General features: G+C 42.6%; 2 protein-coding genes across 2 annotated transcripts in view; one reads left to right on the top strand and one right to left on the bottom strand.

Annotated features, from left to right (window-relative positions):
* Positions 1 to 8,614, top strand: part of borcs6 (BLOC-1 related complex subunit 6) — a 10,590-nt gene extending 1,976 nt beyond the window's left edge. Inside the window, exons 2-7 of the mRNA XM_030423811.1 lie at positions 34 to 689; positions 1,036 to 1,222; positions 1,386 to 1,568; positions 4,748 to 4,911; positions 4,997 to 5,080; positions 6,054 to 8,614. Coding sequence (XP_030279671.1) covers positions 45 to 689; positions 1,036 to 1,222; positions 1,386 to 1,568; positions 4,748 to 4,911; positions 4,997 to 5,080; positions 6,054 to 6,179 — 1,389 coding nt within the window. The 5' untranslated portion in view covers positions 34 to 44 and the 3' untranslated portion in view covers positions 6,180 to 8,614. The remainder of the gene's footprint in view (positions 1 to 33; positions 690 to 1,035; positions 1,223 to 1,385; positions 1,569 to 4,747; positions 4,912 to 4,996; positions 5,081 to 6,053) is intronic.
* Positions 8,608 to 27,511, bottom strand: LOC115585441 (hyaluronidase-1). Its single transcript, XM_030423810.1, has 8 exons — positions 27,097 to 27,511; positions 26,805 to 26,853; positions 16,479 to 17,126; positions 14,859 to 15,107; positions 14,137 to 14,283; positions 13,035 to 13,121; positions 12,664 to 12,858; positions 8,608 to 11,045 (listed from the first exon to the last, which is right to left on the bottom strand). Exons 3-8 carry the CDS (start codon positions 17,067 to 17,069, stop codon positions 10,644 to 10,646), a joined length of 1,671 nt encoding a protein of 556 aa, XP_030279670.1. The 5' UTR covers positions 17,070 to 17,126; positions 26,805 to 26,853; positions 27,097 to 27,511; the 3' UTR covers positions 8,608 to 10,643.

Here is a 27,511-nt window from a genome sequence, read left to right as displayed (position 1 = left end):
ATCTCCTCCTCTGACATTGTCTTTCTTTTGTAGCAGGTGGAGGGATGAGCCTCTCCCCTGTGATTGGCACTGAAGTGCCAGAAACTGCCAACGGAGTTGTGACACCCATCCCATTTGAAAACGGCCCTCATGTTCCGGTCTCGGTGAAATGTGAGGGGAGCAGAGTGCCCTGTCCTGGGGAGGCATCAGAGGATGGAGCCCTGGGACACTCGGAGAACCACGTAGATGTGGAAAACAGAGTTCACGATCGCGAAGCTTACTTGGAGACAAAGATGTACAATAATGAGAGAACATCTAATATGTCATCATCACACACCTCTCATGTGACAGAACCCTCACTCCCTGCTGCCACATGCACAGGAGACTCAGAATCATCCTCCAAAGACACAGACATTCATGAGGCTTTTGAGCCTCCTGGAGCAGCTCTGCTGCAGGACTCTGCACAGCAAGCACACTCCAAAAACTCATCTGAGCGAGGAGGCTCTGCTGCCATATACAGACAGCCGACGGAGGCAGAGACTGTAGATGGGGGCACTGACAGCCGAGAAGAGGAGGAAGAGGAGGAGGAGGAAGAGGAGGAGGACGAGGATGATGATGATGGAGAGAAGGAGAAACAGGATGAGGAGGAAGATGAGAAGAATGAAAAAAAGTGGATACATCAGCGTGCAGGAGGGAGAGCAGAGGTGGAGGTGAGTGGACTGTAGGATTATTTCAGCTTTATTAGATTATGTGTACCCGAGAGAGTGCAGGGCATCATGGGAAGGACAAAGGGTAATAGTCAAAAGATGTATTGAGCATGATCTGAGCTACACACAGTAAAATTAAATGTTGTACAGCCGCCAGGACTTAGCTGCTCTTAAACCCGGCTCTCTGCTGAGACTTCATCACAGAGAAGAGAGAGGTTATAAACTTATAAGCTCTCTCTGTAGCTCGCTGGCTGGTTTTATAATTAATCAATTTAATAAGCAGTGATTTAACTTCTCTTCTTTACTCCTCCTCTACTCTATTCTTCCTTCACCTCCACCTACTGTTTAGTCTTCAAGACACTACTCCTCCTCAGCCCCTGGTCCCAGCACCGCGTCCTCCTCCTCTCCTCCACCCCCTCTCCTGCCCTCAGATGATGTCCCCTGTCCTCCCCACGTCATGGCCCAGGTCTGGGTACGCAACGTCCGAGGGATGCAGGACAGCAAGAGCCTGGATGAAATCAGCCAAGCATGTGGAGGTAAATATTTGTCCAACAGGTACAAAGTCCTTCAATAAAGTAATGAATTAACAGAAAAAAGTAGTGGACATTGAAACTATATTTAGTATGACCTTAAATAGCACAGTAATTACTGGCAGTACTTTACAGCTTTATTCAGCTGTTGTTGGCGTATTCTCCACAGGCGGTTCGGGGGCCCGGGGAGGCGGCAGAGGTGGCCAGTCAGAGGGCAGACGGGCAACAATCTCGTCAGCTCTGGAGCTAGAGGGGACGGTCAGCCATGAAGGAGACCTGACTCACTTCATCACCAAGAACCTGGAGCAGAAAATCAAGATGAGCTCCAAGCCCAGCCTGGACTGCAGTGACTGTGAGTATGAAACTGAAGCAAACTTTACAAGACTTGATTTAAACAGATAAAGCGCATTGTGTTCTTTTATTATTGTAAGTCATTAACCAGTTAGTAGAAGTTTGACTGGATATTTTACAGTGACTGTAAATGTGGTCCTAAAGTGGAGAGCATTTAGGTCTCTGTGTGTGTATGAGCCTGGCTTGTATTGTTGTTTATGTCAGAGAGAGTAAGTATATACACTGTTTATGCATTTGTGTGTCTTTTGTTGTGTTCAACTTGTGCAGAAGACACATGTGCATACAGTGTATGTTCTGATGTGGAGGATAGTCGTTGTGTAACCACATAGGCTTTTATCGCTGCATTATATTTGAGGGTCATAAGGGTCCAACAGGCGAGCGGTTTGTATTTATCTCTGTAGATGGAGAAATGGCATTTCAGCAGGTTAATAGCATTTTTATTGGCAGTGGTGCTGAAACTGCAGTGCAGCGTGTCTGACTCGCTGTCAGATCCCCAGCCAGTTTTTCCCTGCAGAGGCTAACAGGCCCAGTCAGCCACTGCTCATCATTTATGCATAACTGTGGTCGTGTACAAACCGTAAGAGGTAATGGAGAGGGGATGCAATATCATGAGCAAATTAATTGCTGTGTCTGTTGTCTCCCGATGAAGTGATGGATGCTCCCATGAATCATGTATCAGCCTGCGGTATTCACAATGCAGCAGATGAGTCTGGTCCGTACTTTATTAATTCACTTAATAAATAGTTTTCATCTTATTATACCTTATTACTTATGCTCTTGTCATACAGTACGTTTTAAACGGATTGCAGTGGGTATTTTCAAAGGACATACGTGTGCAGATCCTTTGAGTCCTTCCAATGTCAAAACGTTTTTATATCAGCTGCTTCTTGCTTCATGGTAGCATGTAAAACAACTGTGGCAAGTTTATCATTAAGTCATCAGTTCATCATCGTTATTTGACACGTTGGCTGAGCTGATTGGAAAAAACGACTTTTAGAGGCAGACCTGTGAAGCTGACTCCAAAGAGGTTGATGAGGCGATATATCAGTTCAGTCAGGAAGTCCGCTGTGTATTCATGATAGCTTTGATTGAATGATAATGAAGAAGAGTGTCGACATAACAGAAACTCTGCCGTTGCAAAATTCACATTCTTATCACAGTCAGGCCTCCGTGTTGGTTCCACTGCGCCGCCTAACTTTATCCTTTGGGTGCACCAGAACATAATTTAGGTGCATCTAATTAAACATTTTGATTACATTTCTTGTAAATGATAAACAGGAATAAAGACGCAGGTAAATGTTTTTCTTCATTAAAATCGCAGCACATTGTTTAAAAGAATAGAAAGTGCTGATGTTCAAAGTGCTTGAGAAAGTCAAATAAATAAATCAACCTTTTGTTAAAAAAACATTAATTGATATAAAAGTTTTCAGTTTAGTCAACAGAAAATATAGTCAAAGGCTAATTTTTGTTCCAAGGCCACCATCTAGACATTAGTGGCACATCATTAGTGCCACTAATGAAAATATGGAGTTGCGCTTTTCATATTTTTTAAAGCATGTGCAACCAGAATAGTCGCAATCTGGAACCCTGCTGAATGAAAACTCTAGAGATCACGGTTGTTACGTGAGGGAAATGGCTGACAGATAATGCAGCCAATAACTTTAACCCGAGGTCATTGTGATTCACATGGTATGTAGACACCTCGTCCACATTTCTGAATTGCCTCTCCTATCTGCTCAGACATCTGCTCCACATGAGGGACTTAGAGGTTAGTCAGACAAACTTAAGAAGAAGCAGAAGCAAAAACCAAAAAAATCAAAAAAAATCAAAATGTAGATCTCAACCAGTTTGATATGCTATGTGACTCTTTGTTTAGACTCAAGCAGTCGTTGATTCTTCCTCTTGTTCTCCTAGTTTTAATTTTGAGAGACTAGTTAAGCAAACATTACATGCTACATTATAATGATGTGAAAAGATGGATACGTGGTTAGAGAGACCTTCCCTCCAACAAGAACATCTCTGATTAGTTCGCTGAATCCTAACCAGAGTCCTCTCTGGGTGAGATTTCTAAATGAATAATTGAAACGTGACGAAGCCTCTTTGCCCTCGCTCTCCCCATCTACCTTCTTGTTCCTGGGTGATTAAAATAGCCTCAGACTGTGTTTTAACGAGGCAGCAGAGACTCAACCCCGCACAAATTGAAACAGAGATCGTTTTCCAAAAGGTCACACATGCACACCAGTTTCACAAATCAAATCATCTCTTTGAGTTCAGCAGGTTGATTCAGTCCAGCCTGTCCATTAGCAGCCATCTGTTTTGTCATTTTTCCAAGAGAAGGACTGTGAACCTCTGCCCTTCACTGAGAGAAAAACCCCTCTGGATTAGAGCACCACTCAATTTAAACACAGGAACACAGTCAATATGCCCTGTGTGGCAGCTTGTTCCCTCTACCTGCTCATTCAATTAGGATGGATGATTCACAGACCTTCTTTAGACTGGAGGGATTTATAACTGAGGACCTGCTGCAGCCTGATAGGAACCAGTTCCAGGATGGAAACCTATTTTTTATTTTTTTTACTTCCACTGGCCACACTCGTTTCCTTTCCTCCATGATTTAATGACTCGAGACACAAGTGTACTTTTAGATGCCCTTATTAGTTTAAATCTGCGCTGGCTGTTTCCTCCAATGGGCATAATTCCTCAGTTACTGTTGTGTATAATTTGTGTGTCATGTTTCTCTTTCAACACAATATTTTGTTAAGTAGTTATTTTTAGCTTGTGCTCGTACACAGGTTGTGCCTGCACTCTCAGCCTTTCTCTGACTGTCTTCGTGGTCTTTATGAATGTGTGTGTGTCTTTGTGCTGACATAATGTATAAATCAGTCAGCTGACTGAAGATGAATCATTAACATAATAAACGACGAATTCATTATTTGTCGTTTATCAGGCAAAGATGCTCTCAAATTTGGATTTGCGGCTTTTAAATCATTACAGATTAAATGTCTTTGGTTGGAATGTTTAAATGAGGGTTCTCAAAACTTGTGATGGACATTTTGCACTATATTTTAAAACATCATGCAGATTGATTTTATTTATAGAATAACCAAAAGAAAAGACTGTATTAGTTGCAGCCCAGCTGTTAAGAATTATGTATCTAATTTCATGATATTTTCTTACCAGCGGACTGTTCAGGTCCCATCTACCGAAGCCGGGGGTTGTCACGGAGACCAGCTGATATCCCTCCCATTGATCCAGCTGTCCTACTGGATCTTCAGAGACACACCCAGGAAGTGGCACACAGTGTGGAGATGATGATGCGGAGCCTCAATGGAACCATCCAGAATGTGAGTCTAAAACTCTGGAAGCTCTCGAGTAAAATGTTTAGTTTCTGTCTGATTAATTGGTTGATCTTTCTGTCTGCCCATCCAGATGACGGCTCTGAGCGTGGGCTACATCCAGACCTACAGAGACTCAGTCGACAGCCTGGGAGAGTCTGTGGACATGAGTATAAAGGTGACACTGTGTGTTTGTGAGGTGTATCTTTGTTTGTGTGTGTGTGTGTCTGTGTGCGTGTGTGTGTGGGCGGGTGGGTGGCTGGAGAACACAAAAAGTTCATACTCGTTCACTGGGGTTGTTGGTTGGACTTCTGGAAAATGGAGGAAGTCACAAGATGTCGTGAGTAGTTCAGTGTGTCTGCCATAACGTGAAGTAGAAACTTACTACAAAATGGATCACAGATTGATGATAGCTGTTATCTTCCTCTTTTCCCAATTGGAATTGTTTTTTTCTAAATCCTCTTGGACACAAACACTATTTCATTTGTTGGATTTAGGTGTGTCACAATTTCAGTTCTGAATCAACAATGAATCGAATGAGCTTTCAATTTCCGAAGGGATAGAGAAAAAAACACTTTAAAGACGACACAGCAAGCTTACCGGCAGCCTTTCAGCTGACACTTTCCTTTATACACAGCAATGAACAACTTCATTGATTTGTTTTAGAAGAGGGTTGACTTGGGACAGATTTGAAAAACTGAACTTTGAAATTTAATTTCTTCCTTTTGTTGTTTATTGAAGTAAGGTGTTTGGTTGTGTTTTTGTTGGAATCTTTATTTTTGGCGAATATTATTTGAACTTGTCTAACCCTAACCTGCAAAAAACCAAGCAGTAGTAAAAAAGTACAATATTGGCTTCCAAAATATAGTTCAGTAGAATTATAAAGTAGCTTTAAATGAAAATACTCAAGTTCTAGTACCCTGAAATTGTACAGAAGGACAGTGCTTGAGTAAATGTACTCCGTTACCTTCCACCACTGGAAACCAGACTGTTGGGCTTTGTAGAAGATGAACATGAGCAAACTGAGAAGAAATTTGTTTTTGAGGTCATCAAAGCAGTTTAGCTTTGTTTTTGCAAATCTTCCATCAAGGCGACACAACCTATTCAGTTTTCATTTTTGTCATGTCTGCCTCACATTGTGTTTCCCACAGGGCATGTACACACTGATGGCTCGCTGCGAGGAGTTGGATCGCTCAATGCAGCCCATACACACCCTTGCCGCACAGATCCGTGACATCAAACGCACCCTGGATGCTCTGGAGGCGATTTGCAAGTAACCCCCACCTGTCCGGGACGCCTACACATCCCAGCCGCAAAGATCCGACTTCAAGCACATGACTGAACGAGGCTGTCTGCAAGTAAAGCCACCTTTCTGCAAGTAGCACACACACGTAGACTGCAGCGAAGATTAAAGTGCACCTTTGGATCCATGAAACCATTGCTACTAGGCATGCTGGATGATTGGCGCTCATAGTCCCTCCGCTTGTTCATCGTGTGAAGATGACCATGTTTGTGTTGTGAGATTTCAAATGAATCGGGCTCGATCTGCTCACTGGGCTCAGCTTTCCCTTTTTGTTCTTATCTAAAGCAATCTCACTCCCTCTAAAGAAGATGGAACCAAATCACACAAATTAACCTGTTTTGGAGACAAGTGCCATGGACACACACACACACACACACACATATATACAAACAGACCCATGTGTGACGACGTGTGGGTCGATGCCCTCCCTCCGTGATCTAAGGAGGGAATAGTGTGTTGTTATCCGTCCAGCCTGCTCGATTCAGATTGCACTAACCTTTCCTGCCCACATGGGGGCAATGTTCCTCTCTCGGTCTCTCTCCTCGCCCTTGGAGAGGCCAGTATGAACTGCTCAGAAGACAGTGACTTTTGCACAGGAACAGGAAAAAAAAAGTCTATTTTTTAATCTTATGCAACAAAAGATCAGATTCTTTCACCGCAGGCTAAACGAGAGCGGGGGAGCCTCACGGCTGTGTGTCTTTTTTATGTTTATTTATTCAGTGGTATCAGCATGCTTGCTTTGTCACTACGCTGCTACTCTGTGTCACTGGGAGCAGCCTCACTGGAGGATTTGCAGATGAAGCTCAAATGATGCTCAAGGGTTGTCGAAAATAATGAAAGTGGTTTTTGCTTTGTCCTCTCTGATTCTCTCGAACTGCCCATCAGTTTAAATCACAGGTCTGCCTCTCTAATTTGAAGCTGCCACCAGCCCTGTGTCATTAGGTCTAAAAACTCAGTATCAACTCTGTTTAATGCCATCCAAGATGTTTTCAAGAACATAACTGGAAAGATATCTAATAGCTAATAGTAGCTCTACATTTTTGAAAAGCTCCAGGTACTTATGATTTGACTTTTCATGTATATTTCGCCAACTTGAAGAATTTTCAAGAATCTAAAGACATTGAAAATGTCTGGGCATGTAAGTGTCTAATAACTGCTCATTAAGGATTGTTTGCTGTTGTTCAGCCAATTTATGGAAATATTGTACGTATAAAATCCCGTAGAACAAAACCCTACATTTATTTCGCCTTGTGTACATTTGAATCCTGTACATTAGATGAAACTCAATTAAAACTCGCTTCTTATTGCACTGAGAAGTCACTAAGCTGACACAAACGGTCATTACATTTCTGTGAAGCGTGTCCTCGCGTTTGTTTTCCTCAAAACCGACAAGATTGGACACGTTGTTTCAACAAAGACAAATTAAATCTGGGAAACAGTGCTGGACACGGTCTTGTGTAAACTAACATGATCTATCACATTTAATTGCATACAAAGTTGGTATTTATTGATTTTACCTGGCGATCACAGCCTCAGACTGCAGCAGCAGCTGGCTGTTGTTTTTCCAACCTGAGGCCGTTTGCTCTCATGGAGCATTTTACTTGATTTAATGACGAGAGTTTGGTGCTTCTGTCATTGCACTGGTGGGCAGCCTTGTCGTAGATCATCGTGCCTGCACTAGATTTAAATACTATTACTTGTACATGTAACTATTACTGATGGCAGGCATTATGTCATTTGGCTCCAGTAGTGCCGGTGTTGTGATGGCTTACTAAAATTGGACTCTGAGACTTCCTTCAACACTCTTTTTCCAAACCAACTACTGAAGTTGAATTCATCCACGCATTATCAGAGTAATACTGCAAGCAAACTAAATCAATGTTTTAATCTCGGCTCTGCATCGTCTTAACCATATCTACATGCTGCTCTGCACCTGTTTACACCACTATGGGAGAAGATCATGTTATTGGTTTAGCAAAAAACTGGAAAGTCTCTTCTTTGTCTTGTTGTTCCTCAACCTTGATAGCAGATTGTGAAAATTGTGAAAGAGGATTAGGGAGCATGATTACAAAGCTTATACTAGAGAATATTATGATCCTGGTTGCCCTTGGGGATTCCCATGTCCATGGTTGTAAAGATGTAAATGCTCTTTAACAGATGAAGGTAAAATGTCCAGACTAAGTGGACACTTGGGAATCTTAGTAGATTTCGACGTGAGAAAGCAGAAGAGATGTCATTTTCTTGTTCATGATATAAATAAATGTATGATTAATGAATTTTCTGTTGTACAATCAGATGCACCTGTGTACATATGACCTCTTTCTGTAACTAAAAATGATTTAGATACCCTTCGTCTTGAGTGTATATTTTAATGAAAAATAACAAATAAATTTACATGAGCTGCAAAAACAAATGTATCAGACTTTTTTTTAATAATTTTTTTTTTTTACAGTGTACAGCCTCGAGGAGCGCTGTGGATGGGGAAGAGTCAGATATGAACAACATTGATTTATAAAAATAAATACGTAGATGCAGGTTGCAGGCTGAAGTACTGAATGGATGTCTTCAGAGGTATTTCCTTCGAATGACCAGATGCAGCATTTTTACGTGACTTTTTGACCATCACATGCTGGCGACACCAGTGGACCTTCATCACAGCAGTTATTTTGGCTTGTCACAGTCGGATTCACACAGGTGTTATTATTCATTTAGACTCTGCTCAATGTTCCAGTAAAACAGGACACTGTGTTAAACTGAAGTAGCTGAATGGAAGCCAGCCATCAATCATTTTTTGTATTTAATATCTGTGCTTTTACCTCTGCGACATGTCAAAGAGGACTGTGCTGAATGGTGCAGTTGTGCCAGAGCCAGGGCAGAGGACGCTAGCTGTGCTCAGAGAATCTGTGCTGCAGTTCAGCAGGTAAGTCACAACGTAAACTCTGGATGTTTGTGACAAAATGCATCATTTGAAGTCCAAAGCTGACATGTATTGAGTTTGTCTAAAATTGCATTAAGATATGAGACTCAGTCAGCAGTTTAAATATTTTTTTCATGCCTCTTTAAGACAGATTAAAGGGTTGGTTCACTCAAATAGCAAAAGAACATACATTCTCCCTCACGTGTTTGGTATCTACCGAAACAGATCGGAAGTTTGAAGATATTTGTCTCAGAGACTGCGGCTGCCACCCCAATACAATATCGATGAATGGCATGTTTAATATGTGTTTAGTTTTTTCTTGCTTACTTTCTTCAATCCAGTTTTTCATAAACTGGCACTTCAATGGGACAGTCCAACCTCCGATTCAAAACTACATGTTTTTCCTCCTACCTGTAGTGCTATCTATCCACCGAGACTGTGGTGATGCGAGTCGCAGAGTTTTGGAGGTATCGGCCATTAGGATGTCAGCCTTCTCTCAAATATAATGGCACTCAGCGTGTGGCCCTCAAAGTACCAAAACAATGAATTTGAAGATGTCTCTTTCCAGAAATAATAACCTAGTTACTCAAAGTAGTCAACAGAGGTCGTCGTGAGCGGATTACTGGAGGGAGTATTTTCTTTCTACAAAACGACACCTGCCAACTGTATCACAGCACAGACGGAAGAACTGAGGAGGACGACATTAATGTTTACACCCTGCGCAGTCACGAGCACGGGCCTCTCTTCCATGAGCAGATGTATGCGTCCCTCTACGCAGTGATGCCGTGTTGTTTGTTAGAAAGAAAGTAGTTCCCCGTTGAAACTCCTCACAACAAGGCCTGTGGTTTATCGTCAGTAACAGTCACGATTTCCATAAGGAAACACTACATTCAAATATTTTTTTTTGGCAAGACAAGGCAGCCATCTCTACTGATCACCAAAACTCAGCAACAAAACAATCTCAGTAGACGGAAAGCACTACAAGTATGTGTTTTGGATTTCTGGGTGAACTGTCCCTTTACCCCAGCGCATCCACTCATTGGAAAGAGAAGCCCTTCAGCACACGAGGCCTTTAAATGAAGAAATAATTCCACATGACCGACAAATAAAGAGTATAAACAAAATGTGCAAAGAAAATGACCCTCGGTGCAGCTTTAACAGATGTCTTTCATCTGTGTCTGCTCAGGTTGAATATATATACAAAGCTGATATCAGCACACTGATCACAGGTCAGTCTAAATCTAGTATATCACACCTCCTTCCCCTCTAAATACAGCCAGTAGAAACTGAAAAAGTGACAAGTGTTTGTACCACTGTCTCTTGGCACGTTCAGTGACAGGTAAGGATTCCAGCTGGTTGTCTTTTTTTTCATGTATTGTTTTATAATTAATTACGTTGAGCTGCAAAGCAGCACTCCTGCAGCCGGCAGGGATTCAGTGTCTTGCTCAAGGGCACTTCTGAAGGGCTTATAATGCAGTTGAAACCCAGACCTTCCAGGTGAAGTCTGGCTTTGTACACAGTTTAATGTTTCAGGCTTAGACTTCCGGCCACCAGCAACAGCAGAACAGTCAGGTTTGGGAGAGGACCCGTACCACCGTCTGTTGGTACTTCCAGTGAAGGCTTCGGACTTGCAGCACCAGGAGAGCGGCGTCCTCCTAACTCAGCCACAGAGGCACCTGTTGTCGTAGAGAATACAGCAGAGGCTACAGAAGAAGCTGTCGTAGCCGCTATCACGTCTCCAGCGTTTTCTTTTACTGTAACTCTGACAGATGCTCCGTCTTTTGGGGACTGCTGGTCTGAGACGTCCCCGTCTGCAGTCTTGTACCACTGACACTGGAAGTCCTTCTTCCAGATCTCAGCTGGGTCTGGCTCGGCCGCTTTGGTGCTTGTGTCCGGTGGATCGGTGGCTTTCGCTGCCTCTGGCTGAGATGTCAGATAAAAATGATGTTAATATTCGCAAACATTTATGCTGTGACTGTAGAAGAAGTAGTCCAACACAATATTAGTCTGAAAACTGAACGTTATATAGCACGACTCAAATTCAAAAGTAGTTTACTGCAATATTTATACTTAATATTGTGTTATACTGCATATTAAGGCCCCATGCAGTGATTTTCCAAAAAGTGATGAGCGTTCTCAGAGAAACACAGTGTTCCTGCGTTCAGTGCTGCAGGATCAAACTCCGGCAGATCTTCCTCTGTTGTGTCTCAGCTTCTTTTTTCCTCTCTGCTTCTATACTGTTTAAACACAGAGGATCCTCAGGCAGCTACGCTCCCTGCTGATATTTATTCCCTTTTTTTATATAAAGTCTGGGTTATCTTTATCAGTCGTGACGCAAAAAGGGTTGCTCTGTTTATAAGTTTTCACACAGAAAAGAACACAAGCTGAGTTCTCCTGCATCGTTGCACATGACGTTCACCATGTTCGCGCCGGCTTTATGAGTCAGCTCTTTAGGTAGCAGATAAGCAGGAAAATTAAAGGGGCGATCAGAGGCTCTGCTTTCACCTGGCCTCAACATCCATGTTGGGTGATTGCGCGATGACGGTTCTGAGTACATGTTTTGCGATACATTGAGATCCAGGTCACACGGACCACATTCTTTTAAAGGTGTGTACACAAACATATATGACCGTCTACTCAGCTGGTGCCGCAAGGAATGGATTCTCGTACGCAGAGGACAGACACGCCTGAGTTTTCATTTTGTTTACTGTGGTGCAATATCAGCTGTAAACTTCCTGAAATGCCCAATGATGCAAATGCAAATGCTATGTATATATGAAGATATTTCTTTCTTTGTATTTGAAACATTGTGTTCCTTTTGTCCCAGTGATGTATGTTGATGTTTCCACGCAGAGTGCACAAGTCATCACTCGAGATGCATTCAAATGCCGGGTGTGAACTGACCCTTCCTGATCTGATCGCCCGAGACGACGCTCATGTCAGCCTCGTATGTTCCACCACCTTCGTGATGTATGTGTTTGTTTACTTTGCTGCAAGCGTGTTTTTTCGCTGCACAGTTCTCGCCACAAATAGTACACGAGCCGGAAAACTAAAACACACTGTAATACACACTCAGTTTGTAACACTCACACCTTCAGTTTGGTTCATCTAAATAGACTAAAAGCGCCGCAGACTGAACATTGTACCCTTCACGATTTAGGATTTGTTACTGTGCAGTTGTAGTTGATGCTATCTGTAGTTAATGAACTGGAGACTCGGTCTAAGTTAGACTTGTTTTTATCTGTCTCTTCGGGTCACCGCAAGTACTGGAGTGCGTCCTGGCTTTGCATAATGACACAAAGCAGCTCTGATGATGTTGCCATTGCTGGACCGACGACAGAATGAGTCTGCTTCATGTCTGAACAAGGTTAACCAGGCCTCTGTCAACATCTAATTATGGCTCGCTGTAGGAGTGGGCATCGAGCTCGTGCTTGTCCACAGGATTAGCGATGACGGGAACACAATGCATAAGCGGGGCTTAGTAAATCCAGAACAAACAAATGTCGAAAATCTACTTTAAAAAACAACAACATTCTCTCACCTTTTCCGTCACCTTCTCCACCACTTCGGACGGGGGTGGGAGGTGGAGGTAGGCAGAGCTCTCCGGATTCTGACGGATGCATCGGCCCTTTCCCTGGCACAGGGAGGCCGAGCAGAGTCGAGCTGCGGTGGTTACGTTGACGGAGTACGGACCCAGGACCTGACGGACGAACTCTGCCAGGTCCTGACACTCTCTCTGGGAAACAGACGGGGAACAAATGGGGATTGCAAAGAGCGAGCAGGAGCAGTGATGTATTCGTGATGAGAAAACAAGTTGGAAACGATCACATCTATAAATATCAGTGGCTGGATAAGTGTGAAGATGTAACCAGGGGTGTATTATGCACTTGATGCAGATGTAAACTTGTGTACCTCCGTCTTGGTCTCACTTCTCTCCCAGATGACAACTCCAGCTGTTCCCATGGCAGCGCTCTCTCCTATGGTGCTCACCAGGTCTGCCTGTCAGGAAGAAATTATACAAAGACGATGTAAAAGAGTCGCAGCGCAGCAGGCTGTTTTTTTTTTTTCAGCTTGTCTCTTTGTACGTGATATAGTTAAGCACCACTACACTTGTCATGTTTACTTCAGTCTAAAGCGCACAACTGATGATACAAGCACAGATCAAACGCACATTTCAAGACTCTAATTATTCTCTTTTCCAAATAAAACAGTGGGACTTAATTAGCGCCGTGATACAACATGACTCTGCTTCTGTTCCTTATTTTGATCTTCCGAAGCTTTAAGTGGCTTCTGAGAAATCAGATCAGAGGAGCGCCAAATATTTTTGGGGTATTTCTGTAAATGAATAAAATGACTCGTCCTGTTGCTTTGGGGGAAAAATACCAGAAGAGATCAAGGGTAAAGTTTCTCACTCGGTAATAACGTTGCAATAATTAAACTGATTTCACGAACTGGTCAAGCGATCATAAATTAATTAAACCAACAGCATGTCATTTTTACCGCTAGAGGTCTCTCTGTGGAAACAAAAGCCCGGAGCGGTGGGGCATGGCCACTGCTCGGAGGCAGAGCCAGACCTTCTGGAGGAACAAACACCCAGAGACACATCGTACTCTGTTCTGATCAGCAGCTGTTACCGACGGGAGGAGAGCTCAGAGACTAGTTTTAACTTTTGGTATAACTTCGCTTCAACCTTGCTGCAGCAGCGACCTCCATTGTCGGATGTTTATGTACTGATATGTTGACTGTTGACTGGAGCTGGAAGGGAAAAAGTTTACTGTCATGATATGAACGCAACTCAACAGAGAGGAGAGAGAAACCAGAGTCTCTGGTGAGTGCTGAGTTCAGTGATTGACCTGAATTCACCAACACACACAACCTCGATGCGTGCCCCTTGCTGTATGTACGTATGCGATTCTATGGTACCCAGTCACTCCTATATGGGTTTAATGAATCCTCTGACTTGTTACATGAATTCTTAAAACCCCACACTGATACAAGATGTTGACAATCTTACCTGTGACAGGAAAGTGTTTGTTGAGGCGTAGACGCTCTTGACCAGTGGGAAGACAGGGAGATCGAACGCCGACCCAGTCAGCGCCGACACGCGCATTGCTTCTTTGATTTGATTGGACAAAAAAAGCCTGGCTCCGGAGGTCCCACCCTATCAAACAACGAGGACAGATTGTACAAGTTTACAGCACAGTTATAGGAAATAAACCGAAACTCAGTTTAGTTCGCAGTGAAACTCTGTTTGTCCTCTCAAGCTTTTTTTTTCACAATGTTACAAATCAGCCAGTCGAGTTGTCTTTGTCGATTTGCGCAACCTCTGAGGTTTGTCGGGCTCCGCTACACCAACGGCTTTGACAAAGAGAAGTTGTCTAACTTTTTATAAGACCTCACTGCTAGACCAAACAATGCATTTTTCATTTCACCTGTTTCTTTCTGCAGCAGTGTAGATGTTGTTAACTGCTCAGAGGACGAGCTCGACTTAGACACTCATTTTCATAACTTTTGTAACTTGATCTCGCCCCCCTGCTGCTTTATTCTTGCTTTAAAAAAAAAGCAATTCTGAATGATACGTCAAGGTTTTCTAGGCTCCCTCTATAGATTATTTTCATTATTTTTTTTATTTTAAGAGAAGGTTTAGATTTAATGCTAGGAAGTGCACAAACAGTTTTTATGAGTGAGTATATATACTGCAGAGATACACAAAGCGAGAACGGTAGTGTGACTGACCTGCAGCTTCTCCAGGGTGAGGAGAGGGTAGAGGGCGGAGCATCGTTTCCATAGCCACACCAGTTCATCATTGAGGGCCCTCTCTGCAGCGGGGCACTGGCCGCTGTAATTGGCTAACACAGTCTGGGCGGGGTCCCCGTTGTAGCAGCTGGGGTATGGGGAGACGCCCCACAATGCTTTGGGCCTTGACCTCTTGACCTCCCGTAGAGTCTCCATCATTACTGACTGGGCTGCTGCCTCGAAGTCCACCTGTGACGAGATCAATAGATCACCTTTCAGTCCCCTCCTCACATTTTTTATCTTGTTTTCTAATAACCACCAGTTTTTCTAAGCCACCAACCCACACACGGGTGTTGACGACCTGGGCATAAGACTCAACAAACAACTGTCTTTCTCCAGAATGGCTTACACGCTAACATGCTGCCTATATGTGGCCTGGTGGGCCATTAAAGCAAAGGTCAGAGAAGCTTGGTTTACAACACACACAGAGTAGAGTAACGTCATTGTGTGTTCAGGACCAGGCCGGTGATCTTTATAAAGCAGATGGTTGTGAGCTGCTATATTAATGTTTTAAGTCTAATTTTTAACCTTTAAATATTCATCTTGAGCCAGAGTAGACATAACTTCGATCAGCATCACTAATTAACACAACCCCGCTATATCTTGTGTGTTTCATCTGTACAAAATCCCAGGTGTTAAAGCAACTTGCTGTGTGAACGTTGTGGACTCTTTCTTAACCAGGTGCTGTCACTTCCTGGTGTCTCACTAGCCAGGAAGGAAATAGTTGAGCACTTATCACCCATAAAATGATCCATTTATACACTTTGTTTTTTGTACGGATTAAACACAGCAGAAAGCACAAGTAAATTAGCTGTTTATGTTTTGCTCCTGCTGAACGGAGCCATGCAAGCTGTTCCCACTCTTTATGCTAAGCTACGATAACCAGCAGGTGATCCAAGTCAGTTACCCAGTTAACAAAAGTATAGTTCATGTTTGAGAAGAGTTTCCAAATGTACTCAATTTACTAGATGGGATCAAAGTAAAGTTTTTTTGAAAGACTTTGTTGTCACTTTGGAAGCATTGACAAAAAACCATGCAAAGACCCACTTTGTCTGGGTGAGTCATCACTTTAAGCCATTGTTTACTGCGTACTATATCTCTCTTGCTCTTCCTGCCTCGCTGCAGTGCTGCCCTCCTGCGTGACACAATTTTCCTTCCTCCCAGTTCTTCCTCTGGTTCTCCTTTAAAGGTGCTCACTTCATAATGAAATATAGTTGCCAACGTAAGTACGATACCTTTGCTGTAATCTTGCCATAGTGGTGTTATTATTGACCAAGTCTTGGTGGATATTTGCATTTTTCCATCAAAGATGTTCTCTTGACTGAAGAAGAAACACTTTTGGAAGTGTTTGTTTTTTCTGTTGGCATCTTGCTAGTTCCACCATCTGCTAACATGTTTGAAAGTTTTCCCTCCATCTCATGCTCCCTCAACTTCTCCCCTACCCCCCTTTCCTTTTCATGATCGCTTATCTGTCTTCTTGTTTATTTCTTGGATACTCATTTTATCCCCTCTTTCTATCACCTGCCTTTTTTGGTACCTCTTTGCCTGAATTTATATTACCTGTGACCACTTCTCTACTTCCTCCGGGGTCCAGTTCGGAAAGAAAGTCTTCAGGAGTTTCCTCGATGCCTCCGCATACATTGCCTTTCGATCTCGGTTCCTTGACCACTGGGGGATCCACTCCGCCCAGCGCAGCACCCCCAGTCCGAGGTACCTCGGGGCAGGTAAAGCTGCCTCCAGGTCCTGCTGTGTCTTCTGGATGTGGCTGTCCAGCCGCGTGTGCTGCGGTAGTCCCCCATTGACCGGTGTGTCCTTGTCCACTAAATACGGGTAGTTTCCCAGAGTGTCCTCGTAAAAGACAGCCACACGGCCCTCCCGTTCCATACCGAAAGATCCGGGGTCTGGCCGACCGGAGCAGGAAGAGTCCGGGATGCCCCAGAAGATGATAAAAGGCTGTCCGGACAGGAGAGGAGGGCGAGCTGGACCGGCACTGCCGAGATCAGCAAAGGCAGCAAGTAGGAAAAGGAGGCGCAGTAAAAGTGGAGGCTGGATTTGAAGGACGGCTGACGATAAAGTTATGTGAGTCCTGAGATTGTAAAGTGTCAGTTTTGGCTCCGGCTCTGGGTCTGGACGTGGCTCGGTCCACGCCATTGAAGCGGCCTCCGTTTGGGTTCTCACCCCTTTAGGCCTTCACAGCCGATCATGTCCCTGTAAACAGACACAACAAGAGTCAAACCTTCAGCCTGTAAAGTGTTACGTTCACTGAAAAAGGTCTTGTTCAAGTAATGAGCAGAAAGAAATCTCCTGATACTTGCTTCGTCTACTTTTTTTTATTGAGCTGTGTTCTGTTTTGTCTTATTTCAAGGTCTTAAAATCCTCTTCTTATCTTCCCTACCCTCAGTCGTCTACCCCTTTTTCACCCATGGGTGTAGTGAAATCACTGACGGGTTATAGATTTCTCAAGGGTTCCCTCTGTCACACGTGTCATGGAGAAAGCCTGGTGTCGTAAATATTTTATACGCTCAGTGATGTAGGATGCAGCAGACACTCAGCAGGGGTCCAGGTTTTAAAATGGTTACAGCGTGTATACAAGGCTGCACACAGGAGTAAAGCAGGATAAATGTGGAAGTACAGGTGACTCCCATGTCACATGTTGTAATCCTCATTTACTGTACCTAAATGAAAAGTAAACACACAGTGGGTCATACAGTATGTTGCCTTCGTTCTGCAGTCACTGCCTGGTGGTTTTCCGTGTTTTCTCTGAACCACAGAGAATAATAAGGTGGTGCCTTAAGTGATTCAGTAAAATGCTGCAGTGCCACATTATTTACAGGACACGAAGCCACAAGAAAAACGGCTGTCACATCGTTACAGTATGCCTCTTTATAGGCCTACTTTGAAATCGCATACATGTTAATGTGCAAAATATCAAACAACTTCAAAACAAATTAGCAGAAAAAGGAAAATTAACGCTTCCAGCCTGAAGTTCACCCTGATAAAAGGATCATCTTTAACGGGCTTATTTGTTTAAAGGTGTGAGATGTGGCTCTAATAACATAAGGGGCAGCATAACTGCTAACTGCTGCACACTTTATTCTCTCCTGCAGCTGTCTTTGGCTGTACTGAGAAGCTGCCGGTAGCAAGTTAGCTCAGTTAGCCGTGCAGCTAAATGGCCGGATAAGCTGGCCTAAATCTGCTTGGACTGCGACCTCGGGTCATGGGGGTGTCACCATGGGCAACAAAACTCAGCTCAACCGGGCTCAGCAGCCTCCCAGTAAACACCAGGTCCGGACACAGTGTCCCACACCAATGGCAGACAGTTTGAAGGCAGAAGATACAGTATGGTGGTGATTTACAGTGGCTCTGACCGAGACTATGACTCCTGGAGCAAGAATACATGGCAGGTGGTTACGAGACGAGAGAGCAATGTGAAGAGCGAGAGAGTATCAGCAGTGAGCGAAAATGCCATGTACAGACAGTGTATTGTCACATATTACTGGTGAATTGAGTATCAACCAAACCAGGGCATTTTTGGTGGGTTTGATTCTATGTTGAGTTTGAATGCTTTTATGATGAGTAAACGAGGCAGTTTGTCTAAGTTTGATAAAAGAGAGAGATTTGATCTCAGACAATGTACGGCTGTATGTTTCTGCTTGGTACAGAACAAAGGTGTAAATACATCTCCTGTCTTGACATATTGTGTGTGTTATTTGTAAACACAAAAGATCCTCCAGCATAAAGTAACTTTGCTGGTGGCAAACGCACCATGAAACAGCCATTGAAGAGGCTTTTTGTAAATGTTACACTGTCACACTTTTTTCATGAATCACATCATCATTTGGAACGGATGGACACACAAACAACCACTGTGTGACTCAGGACTAACGGGGTTAACGGGACTTCCTTGCTTTAGTTGCACTGCTTTTCTTACACCACTACATTCACCCGACAGCTGCTGTTTGTATTTTCACATGCACAACATACGATAAGCTTGTGAAATATTGTGGATTTTTGGAGTTAAAACAAAACAACAAGTTGTTAGACCACCTGCAATTTTAAAATATTGCCTTCAGGTTAATACATCAATAATTTAACGCCCAGACGTCAGCGGAGGCAGGGAAACTGACAGAAAGAGCCTTTGAAGACGAGAGCTGCAGTTGCTTCCTGCCAGTGTGTGTTCATGAAGCTTTTAGGTTGTTTATTCCGCCGGGGATCATACAGCTTTACTTTGGAAATGATGGCAAACATACAAATGTGCAGTGTAGGAGTGCAGCACGGCTCCAGTTTGTACTGAAGAATAAGAAACTACAACCGTGAGTGTCCATGTGTCTTTTCGATGGATGACATTGTAGGAGAAAAGGCAGAGAAAGTATCTCCCGGTGCCTCTTGTTAAATTTCAAGAAATCACACTTTTGATCAATTGTTCTTTCCAGGATGGATGTTTGGTAGATGGGTTGTGTTGCCTGTATCACGATTGGCTCGTTGACAATGCAAGAAGCAGAAGCCGTAGTTTTATTTGAAATAAAGTTCTGCTCATGTAGCAGACAGGCACAAGAGGAAAACCTTCCACATAACAGTAAGTCTGATGAGGCCAACAGAGAGAAATACACAGCACTGTTCTGCTGCGCTCTTGTTCAACATGCAGCACAGATGTGAGATAATAAGAACTAGAAGCAGCATTAACTGTTAATCTTTATAAATAATGTGTGACTGAATGGCAGTTTTGCACAGGCAATGAAATAAAAATGTGAAAATCACTGCAGGATCCTTTAAAGCAGGGACTACTTTTCCTGTATCGCAAAAAAAAAAGGGATATAGTGGATAATGCAGAGCGGTGAAAAGATCACTGCTCACCTGAGAGAACTCCAAAAAGAAACCAAAGCTTCATTAACTTTTACTTTTTTTTTTTTTTTTTTTTTTTTTTAAAACAGAGACCTCTGTAAAGATTCTTCAGGCTAAATTAGACTGAACAATCTTAAAACAGAAACATTTTTCAGTATCACCAAAATCTTATTTAACCAGCAGACCCACCAGAAATCCCCAAAACTGTAAATATCTAACATTTAAAGTCTTGCAACTTTGTGCAGCATATGAAACAAAAAAAACATGAATCCTGCTGTACCTGCTTTCACACAGACACGGGCACTAACCCTCTGGTGTCTACAGATAAGCAATACAATTAAGACAGTTTGGCTAATTGGGACTTTTAATAATATTCAGCTACCTACCGTGAAATGATCACAGACACTTAAAATGAAGTGTTTCTGACACAATCACGCTACTTCAGAGATAAGATAAAATTACAAAGCATGTTCACTGAAGAGGTAAAGCGATATTGTCGTCATTTTATAAAGAGTAATAACACTAGCTTGAGTATTTCTTCACACAAACAAGTAACTACAGGTACTGGAAGAAAACATCAGGAGAAGAAGTGATGTTTTTCCATTCATTCAGCCTGTAGTGAGACATGAAAGCAGGTCAAGCGAGCCTTTATTTTCCTGGAAGATTTCGTAACCATTGGCTTGTTAGTTGAATTGCAGTGAAATCCAGAAAACAAACGGAGATGGCGTCATTATTCTATAGCAACCGTAGTGATGTTGATATCCTTGGAAAGCTGCACTGACTCTCAAAATATGTGTTGTGTCAGAGGGGAAGGAGCTTAGGGGGACTTAATTTCCTCCATCAGCTGTGTGTCACTGCTGCTGCAAACTGCTGATCGTGTTAATTAATTGGCCAACTAACTACTTTAACAGACTTCCTGTTGTTTTCAGAACCCCAGCATGCAACCTGTAGCTCCCGCCGCACGAGGTATTTTTGACTCTCGTCTCTCACGCTGCTCCCACTCAACAGATATATAGAGATACACATGTCGTGAGGAGACGAACACCTTTCTTCTTGCCGATATTCCCTCATTTGTTGTGATGACGATAGTGGGGAGAGCTGTGCAACACACGGCTGCGTAGGTGTTCAACCGGGCTGAGATCAGGTGAACGCGAAGGCCATAGCATGTGATCCACATTATTTATTTGGAAGCAGCTTGTTGTGTCGCCCCACTCGTTATTTCGGGTTTTTCCTTTCTTGTGCATTTCGTCTTCTTTATGCTTCATGTTTTTATGTTTTCCGGATTGATGACAGCCACACTGAACACACCGTGTCCTGTTCCTCAGGTGTTAACAAAGCAATGTACTATTTTAATGTCTTCCGGCTTATTTGTCTTCTACAGGATCTTGTCACATTTTGGTAAGAAAAAACAAAAAAAACAAACCCTCCCGCATTTGCTTGTTAGCAGTGGCACCTCTTCTCGACAGCACAGATAGCTGCTCGCCCTCTAACAAGCCATTAAAAAGGGAAATTTTACACCGGGTGGCGAATGTGTGTTGGAGACAAAGAGCAAACTCAGACTGCCAAGTGAAATATACTATGTGCAAATAAACACACAGGGTAAAGAAGAGGAGATATCAGCACTGTGTTAAAGAAGGTTCTGCAAGCCCTCAGGTGTTTTCTGTTAGCCCGGCCGGTGTGATGTCACCAACCTCGGTGACAGGAGAGTACGCGAGCGGCCAATCAAGTGGCCGCCTGTGCACGCCCACACAGTCCTTAGAACAGGTCTAATCAGGCTAAAGTGAGGACACCTGTGTGGGTGTGCAGGGCCATTCGACGGACTGACTCCTCTGCAACACGACTACAGTACGTTAACAAGAAAACTGTAAGGAGCGCCGGTTCACGCCGTTATTGGATTTACACGTGTGCTTCAGTTCAGTTGCCTCATCATCATTATCATCTAATGATAACAGCCGTTTAACTCTAATTGTATCTTACACCCGAATGCCTAATTGACTGATTATAACACAGCTTCGGTGACACCGATCCATTTGCACGTTCCCTGTCAAATCTGTCAAAAAACATCAGGCGTGAATCTGTTTTTCACGCTAGAAAAAAGAAAAAAAAGATATTGTATTTTTCATGTATTGCCCTTTTAAAATGTATATATTGTAAATTAGCAATCCATCAGTTTGCGCCCTCGGTTCATTGTAAGCATTACTGATGCTCCTGTTCGCACAGACTTCCGAAGAACAGTTAAATAAGCTCCCTGATCACCAACATCATAAGCCACTAATACTAAGGAGGTCATAGGTCGCAGCGTGGACAGTGTGCTGTGACAATCCCAGCGTTTCTAAACCGATCACGTGAAAACTGTGCATAAAAGACGAGACAAATTAGGTGAGAATGCATTTGTTCCTTGTTTAGATTATTCCAAAACTGACAATCTGTAAATGTCCTTCTCCAGAGAACAATCTGCAAACCAGACTCAAGATATAACAGCCATAATCAGGTCTTAATCTGGCACCTCCATTATATTTTATTTCTTTTTTTTTTATTATTCCAAATAGCTGCAATCCCTTCATACTGTACAGTATGTAATCCCTCACACCCTGGTAGTGGGGAATGGTAAACGTGATAGCGAGTTAATCTGTTCAGACGAAGCCTCTGGTCTGTGTTTACTTTTCTGTCTGGACAGAGGATGATTCTGAGCCCACCGCCTCCGCAGCTCAAAGCCCGTAAAGACACTTCAGCCTTTAATAACGTGCACATTATGGAGCCTCTAACTACATATTACACATTAGGTCACAGGCCCACCAATAAAAATGAATTCTGAGTGAGATGGTAAAAAGAAAAATCTTGATTTAATTTACATCAAGTTAAAGGAGCACTGTGTAGCTTTGGAGAAGAAATTCAAACTCAGAATTTTAACATTTACAATGTTAATGAAGTAATAGTGGGAACTCAGAAATATTAATTTTTCCATAATTGAGTACACCAGCTAAGAAAAACAAGGTCCCCAGAGCACTGTTTGAGGCTAGACAGGTGGCAGGGTCCGCCACATATAAGCAAAGTAAAACAGTATAAATTGTGTTGTCCTTTTAAGGCCAGTTTGTTTATTTAGTTTGTTTAGGCGTAAAAACATATATATATATATATATATATATATATAAATATATATATAATTATATTATAAATTATAATAAATAATAATCAGTCAATGAAGACCATCCTCTTCTCATTAAAACTACACAGTGCACCTTTAATGATGCTCTCGATTATTAAACGCATCAATAATTGATGGCATTATTACAGTATGTCCTATAATGAGCAAATAAATCCAGCATTTCTAATTCTTAGTGATTTCATTTTCTAATCTGTTTTTCTTCCCCGTTCATTTTTATCTCACGGGCCATTTGTCTGCTCCACTCCTAATGAAAGCCGCCACGCTGTGCCAATAACACGAGGAGAGGAAATCTGTTATTTCAACCTGCTGCGGCGCTGATTTGATCTCGACATCTTCAAACAGCCCTAAAGAAATGTGATTTGGCACTTGAGGGGGAAAATATCCATAACAACGTGAAACGCCTGCTTATTATGTTAAATATAGACCTCGCGAGCTTGTTTATAAACTTGCCAACCGGAAGCTTTGAGCTGCTGCTGCTGCTGCTGCTGTCTGTCTGTCTGTCTTTGACGGGGACGTTTGCCTCAGTGCAGTGCAGCGGGTTCTCTTCTTCTGATGTGCATTTAGTGGAACTCCTAAACTCCTAAATCATTGTGTTGTTGTTTTTTCCCAACATTTTTTAAGGGGAGCTATTTCACTGTCATATTTTATTGTACAAAATGGTGCTTTCAAGTGGTTGACTGATGGACTGATTGATTGATTGATTGATTGATTGATTGATTCATTCATTCATTCATTCATTCATGTGTCCTTGTTTGTGCTAAACTAACTGGTAAAAACTGATATCCCACCGTCCCATGTCCCCCCCCGGCCTTGCTGTTTGTGCCGCTGCTCAATGAACCGAGTGGAAACACAGGGGAGGATCCAATCAGGACGTGAAATCAGCCGAGATTAAGACGATACATGCGTCACTCCAATCTAGTGCCCAGAAAAGAACCAGTGCAGTCATGGTACAGCAAATCAACGCATGGGCCACTGGTTTAAGTTGTTGAGGAGTTGTAGCGCTTTCAATCATAGAGAAGTTGTCTGGGCAGTCTCAAGACATTGCACGGCATCCGTGTCATTTTAAATCACTGAGTGTCAGAAGGGTTGGAATTAGTCAGGAAGGTGACCGTTGCTTCTGTTTCCACAAAGAAAAAAAAAAGTAAAGCCAGCTCCAGTGACTGATATTGAAACATCCGGAAGGATTACACACAGTGGTTACCATTTTCCAAGAATAGAGATGTCCTTGCAGCTCTGGTCTCGTTAGTCCTTGACATTATAACACACAGTAAGCTTCAGGCTTGTGTGAAATTATCTGAACTCTCGTGGCCCCCAGGGATATAATCAAAGATATAGACCCAAAGCACAAATAGTAATCCCTACAATATTGACGATCGATATCGAGGTACCTGCATGGTAAAAAAAAAAAGAAAAAAAGAAAAAAAGATAAAAAGACAATACTATTTCAAGGTCATGTCACCAGCCCTGATTGGATGGTACAGATAATATTTTTGACCAGTTCAATAAAATGCCTCCGCAAACTATGACCTCAGACAACATGATCTCATGGGATGGCGTAAAAAATTGCATGACACCTTTAGGTTACTCTCCACGTTTCATTTCAGCAGTCCTCATTTTTAGTTTGGCTCATATATTTGAGATGGACATAACATGAACACCGGTGCGGCAACATACGCAAGCACCAGATGCAAAGCAAAATGCTATTTCCCAACACCTGTCCACAGCAGGGCTTTTGACAAATGAAAGCAGAAAGAAGAAAATAAAATTAAAAAAACAACGTGGTAAAAGGAGAATATCAAACAGGCCCCCTGTCCTGCATGCTTTTTGATGTCTCCCTGCCCCAACACACCTGATTCAAATGAATGGCTCGTTATCAGGCTTCAGCAGGGCGCAACGACAAGCCGATCGTTTGAATTGTGTGTGTTGGAACAGGGAAACATCTAAAACGTGCAGATCAGAGTCCACGAGGACTGACAAAACACTGCGACGCAGGTATGAAAATACAACACCATAAAGGTATAGATAAGCCTGTGCAGTTGTATAGGGTGCAGGGTTCTCTTGGTGTTGGGTCTCTGTCAGAAACGGCTTCGTTAAAAATGTCAGAGTTGTGTTACAACATCGAGTCTGTGGGTGGACGGTTCCAAAGTTTTGCCGAGACTCTGACTGATTGTCCAAATTAGTTTTTTTGCATTGCAGTGTCACAGTTACCTTTTAATGAGGCCCGTGTGCTGACTCAGCAAGCTTTCGAAGCTGAACACAGAAAAAAGAATCTGACCAAACAATGGCCACTGTTTGGTTAGCTTTAGGACATTAGCACATTAAGTTACCTTCAATCTGTAAGTCCTGTGTTTATGTGACCCATCCACCCCAGGGTCCTCCGTAAGAGGTCTTCTCCCTCTTTATCATACGTCCTGACATTAGTATGTTTATGATGTGCAAAAACCACGTTGAATGACACGCGAACTGCAAAAAATTCAAAATGATTTTAGATACTGGCGTGTCATTCACATGCCAGGCCGCCTTAAAAATAATATTGTTGCATCGAAACGCCTCTGGCTGATTCAAACACGTTACACACAGCGAATAGTGATTTGCTGTCGGGCTACTGAATTTGTGTTATTGACAAAATATGTCCAAAGCTTTCATATATAAAGTTCAGCAGTTGAACATTTGACACCTGTCAGGGCCACCGACACTGCTGACACTACGACAGCTCCCAGAAGTTTTAAATGCAACACGTGATTTCTGCCGTCAGGGTTTTCTCAGACAAAACAAAGCAAAACAGAGGACGTTTGCCAGGTGTTGTGCTGGGAGGGCCGGACTGCAGCTGATCAGAGCCGGCCTGCTCCAGAGCAACAGAGACAGCCGACATAACAGACAGGAGAGACAGAACCTGAGTCTCCGGTGAGTGCTGAATTCAATGAGAGTTGACCTGAGTTTAAACATACAGACACACACCCTCGATGTGCGCCGTAGCTCGCTAGCTTATTGCTAATACAGTAAAGTAATCTGGCTTTTCGGGGAAGACACAGATGAACACAAATGATCTTGAGGTTAAACTTGCCTCGCTGGCAATAAACACACACCAGCGGCAAACAACCGCCGCTGCTGATAAAAATCTGCCTGACCTGATTCGGGCTCAAATGTTGGTGGACGAGGTAATGTAAAGTTTTATTTTGTTCAAGTCTCAGCACGGACTTCCCTGTCTTACACTACACATCGTCGCCTCGAGGATTTTGCGGGCCTGAACGTTCGTGGAAACATTTGTGAAAATGTAAGTTCACAACTCAACAAAACATATGATAAAAGTCACTTCTATATGCTCAACATATTTACATTAAATATGAACAACAAATCCTTTTTTTACTCAGTATCAGCAACTATTCTTTGATTACTTTTTCCTTCTGTATAAACAATCTGCATTTTTTTTTTCAAATAGCTAGTTTTAAAAAAGTAATAACATTTTATTTTAGCATCACAGATTTGATTTTATTCATCTTGTGACTTTCAGTTCTGTAGCTTTTGAAACAGTACACCTGACAGTCAAGAGTAAACATCATATCCATACAGTAAGTTATGGGAGTAAGTCAACACGATGATGTTTTGTAGTCATCTAAATAGAATCTAACAAACCATCTTCTTGCCTCTGCATTTGGGGGAATTGTTTAATTCTATTTTCTTTTGTTCTTAACAGCAGTTGGATTTTTGGGACTATGGGTGAAAAATTAGGTGTTGTGTCACATTTTACCCTGATGTTGTTAAATGTTAGTGTTGATTAATGTGCACTGCTGCCTATATAGAAAGATAAATAAATAAATATGTTGAGATTTTAAAATATCAAGGGCCACTCCAACGCAATGGAGGTGAATGGAACTCACTTGAAGCATTGACGGCTGAGGTCTCAGTCAACATCATCCATTTCTTTTTCTGTGATTCAAAGAGAACTAATGAATAATGACTTGAAACAAAATAATAATTCAGTTTGATTATCAGGCTGGTCCTCATCAGATGTCATAAATAAAACAAAGCAACAACCGTACGACTGCGTTTGATTGAACTGAAGAGCTGTGTGTGGTTCAGTTGTGAATCTTTTAGTTTTTTATTTTAGTTTGAATATACACAAAAATCTGATGAATGCTATTCTGAGGAGACAAGTCGAGCCATACTTACCAAGGCCGGGGTTGGTTCTGTATTTACTCCTCACAGTCTGGACATGGTCTGATTTACTGCTCCTTACTGCGCGATATTTTACTCCTCTTTCTTCTGTTTTATTCGGTAATCTTCCGGATAGAAAAATCAAGGCAACCTGCAGGATTTGTGAGGGCATGGATAAGCTGTGCATGTATAACATGCAGGAAAACGAAGCCTGACATCTGGAAGAGGGAGATTGAGAGGGAGGGAGGGAGATAAAGAGACAGAAATAGATAAGGGAATTAAAAAAAGAGAGATCATTTTGTCAGGGGAGGAAGGGAAGTGAAGAAAGGAGGAAGAAAAAGACATGAAGCAGGTAAAAAAAATAAAGAGAAGCGAGCCAACGAGAGGTAGATGAGAGTCTGTCCAGGAGATAGAGTGATGGGTGGGCAGG

This window comes from Sparus aurata, chromosome 7 (assembly GCF_900880675.1).
Source record: "Sparus aurata chromosome 7, fSpaAur1.1, whole genome shotgun sequence".
Taxonomy (NCBI): Eukaryota; Metazoa; Chordata; class Actinopteri; order Spariformes; family Sparidae; genus Sparus; species Sparus aurata.
This window is presented reverse-complemented; position numbering and strand designations above follow the sequence as displayed.

Coding starts and splice junctions, on each gene's coding strand:
- LOC115585441 (XM_030423810.1), bottom strand. CDS start 17,069: ATGGCGTGGACCGAGCCACGTCCAGACCCAGAGCCGGAGCCAAAACTG. Junction 14,284..14,858: donor TCACCCTGGAGAAGCTGCAG/GTCAGTCACACT, acceptor GTTGTTTGATAG/GGTGGGACCTCCGGAGCCAG. Junction 11,046..12,663: donor TGGAGAAGGTGACGGAAAAG/GTGAGAGAATGT, acceptor CTGACATCTCAG/CCAGAGGCAGCGAAAGCCAC.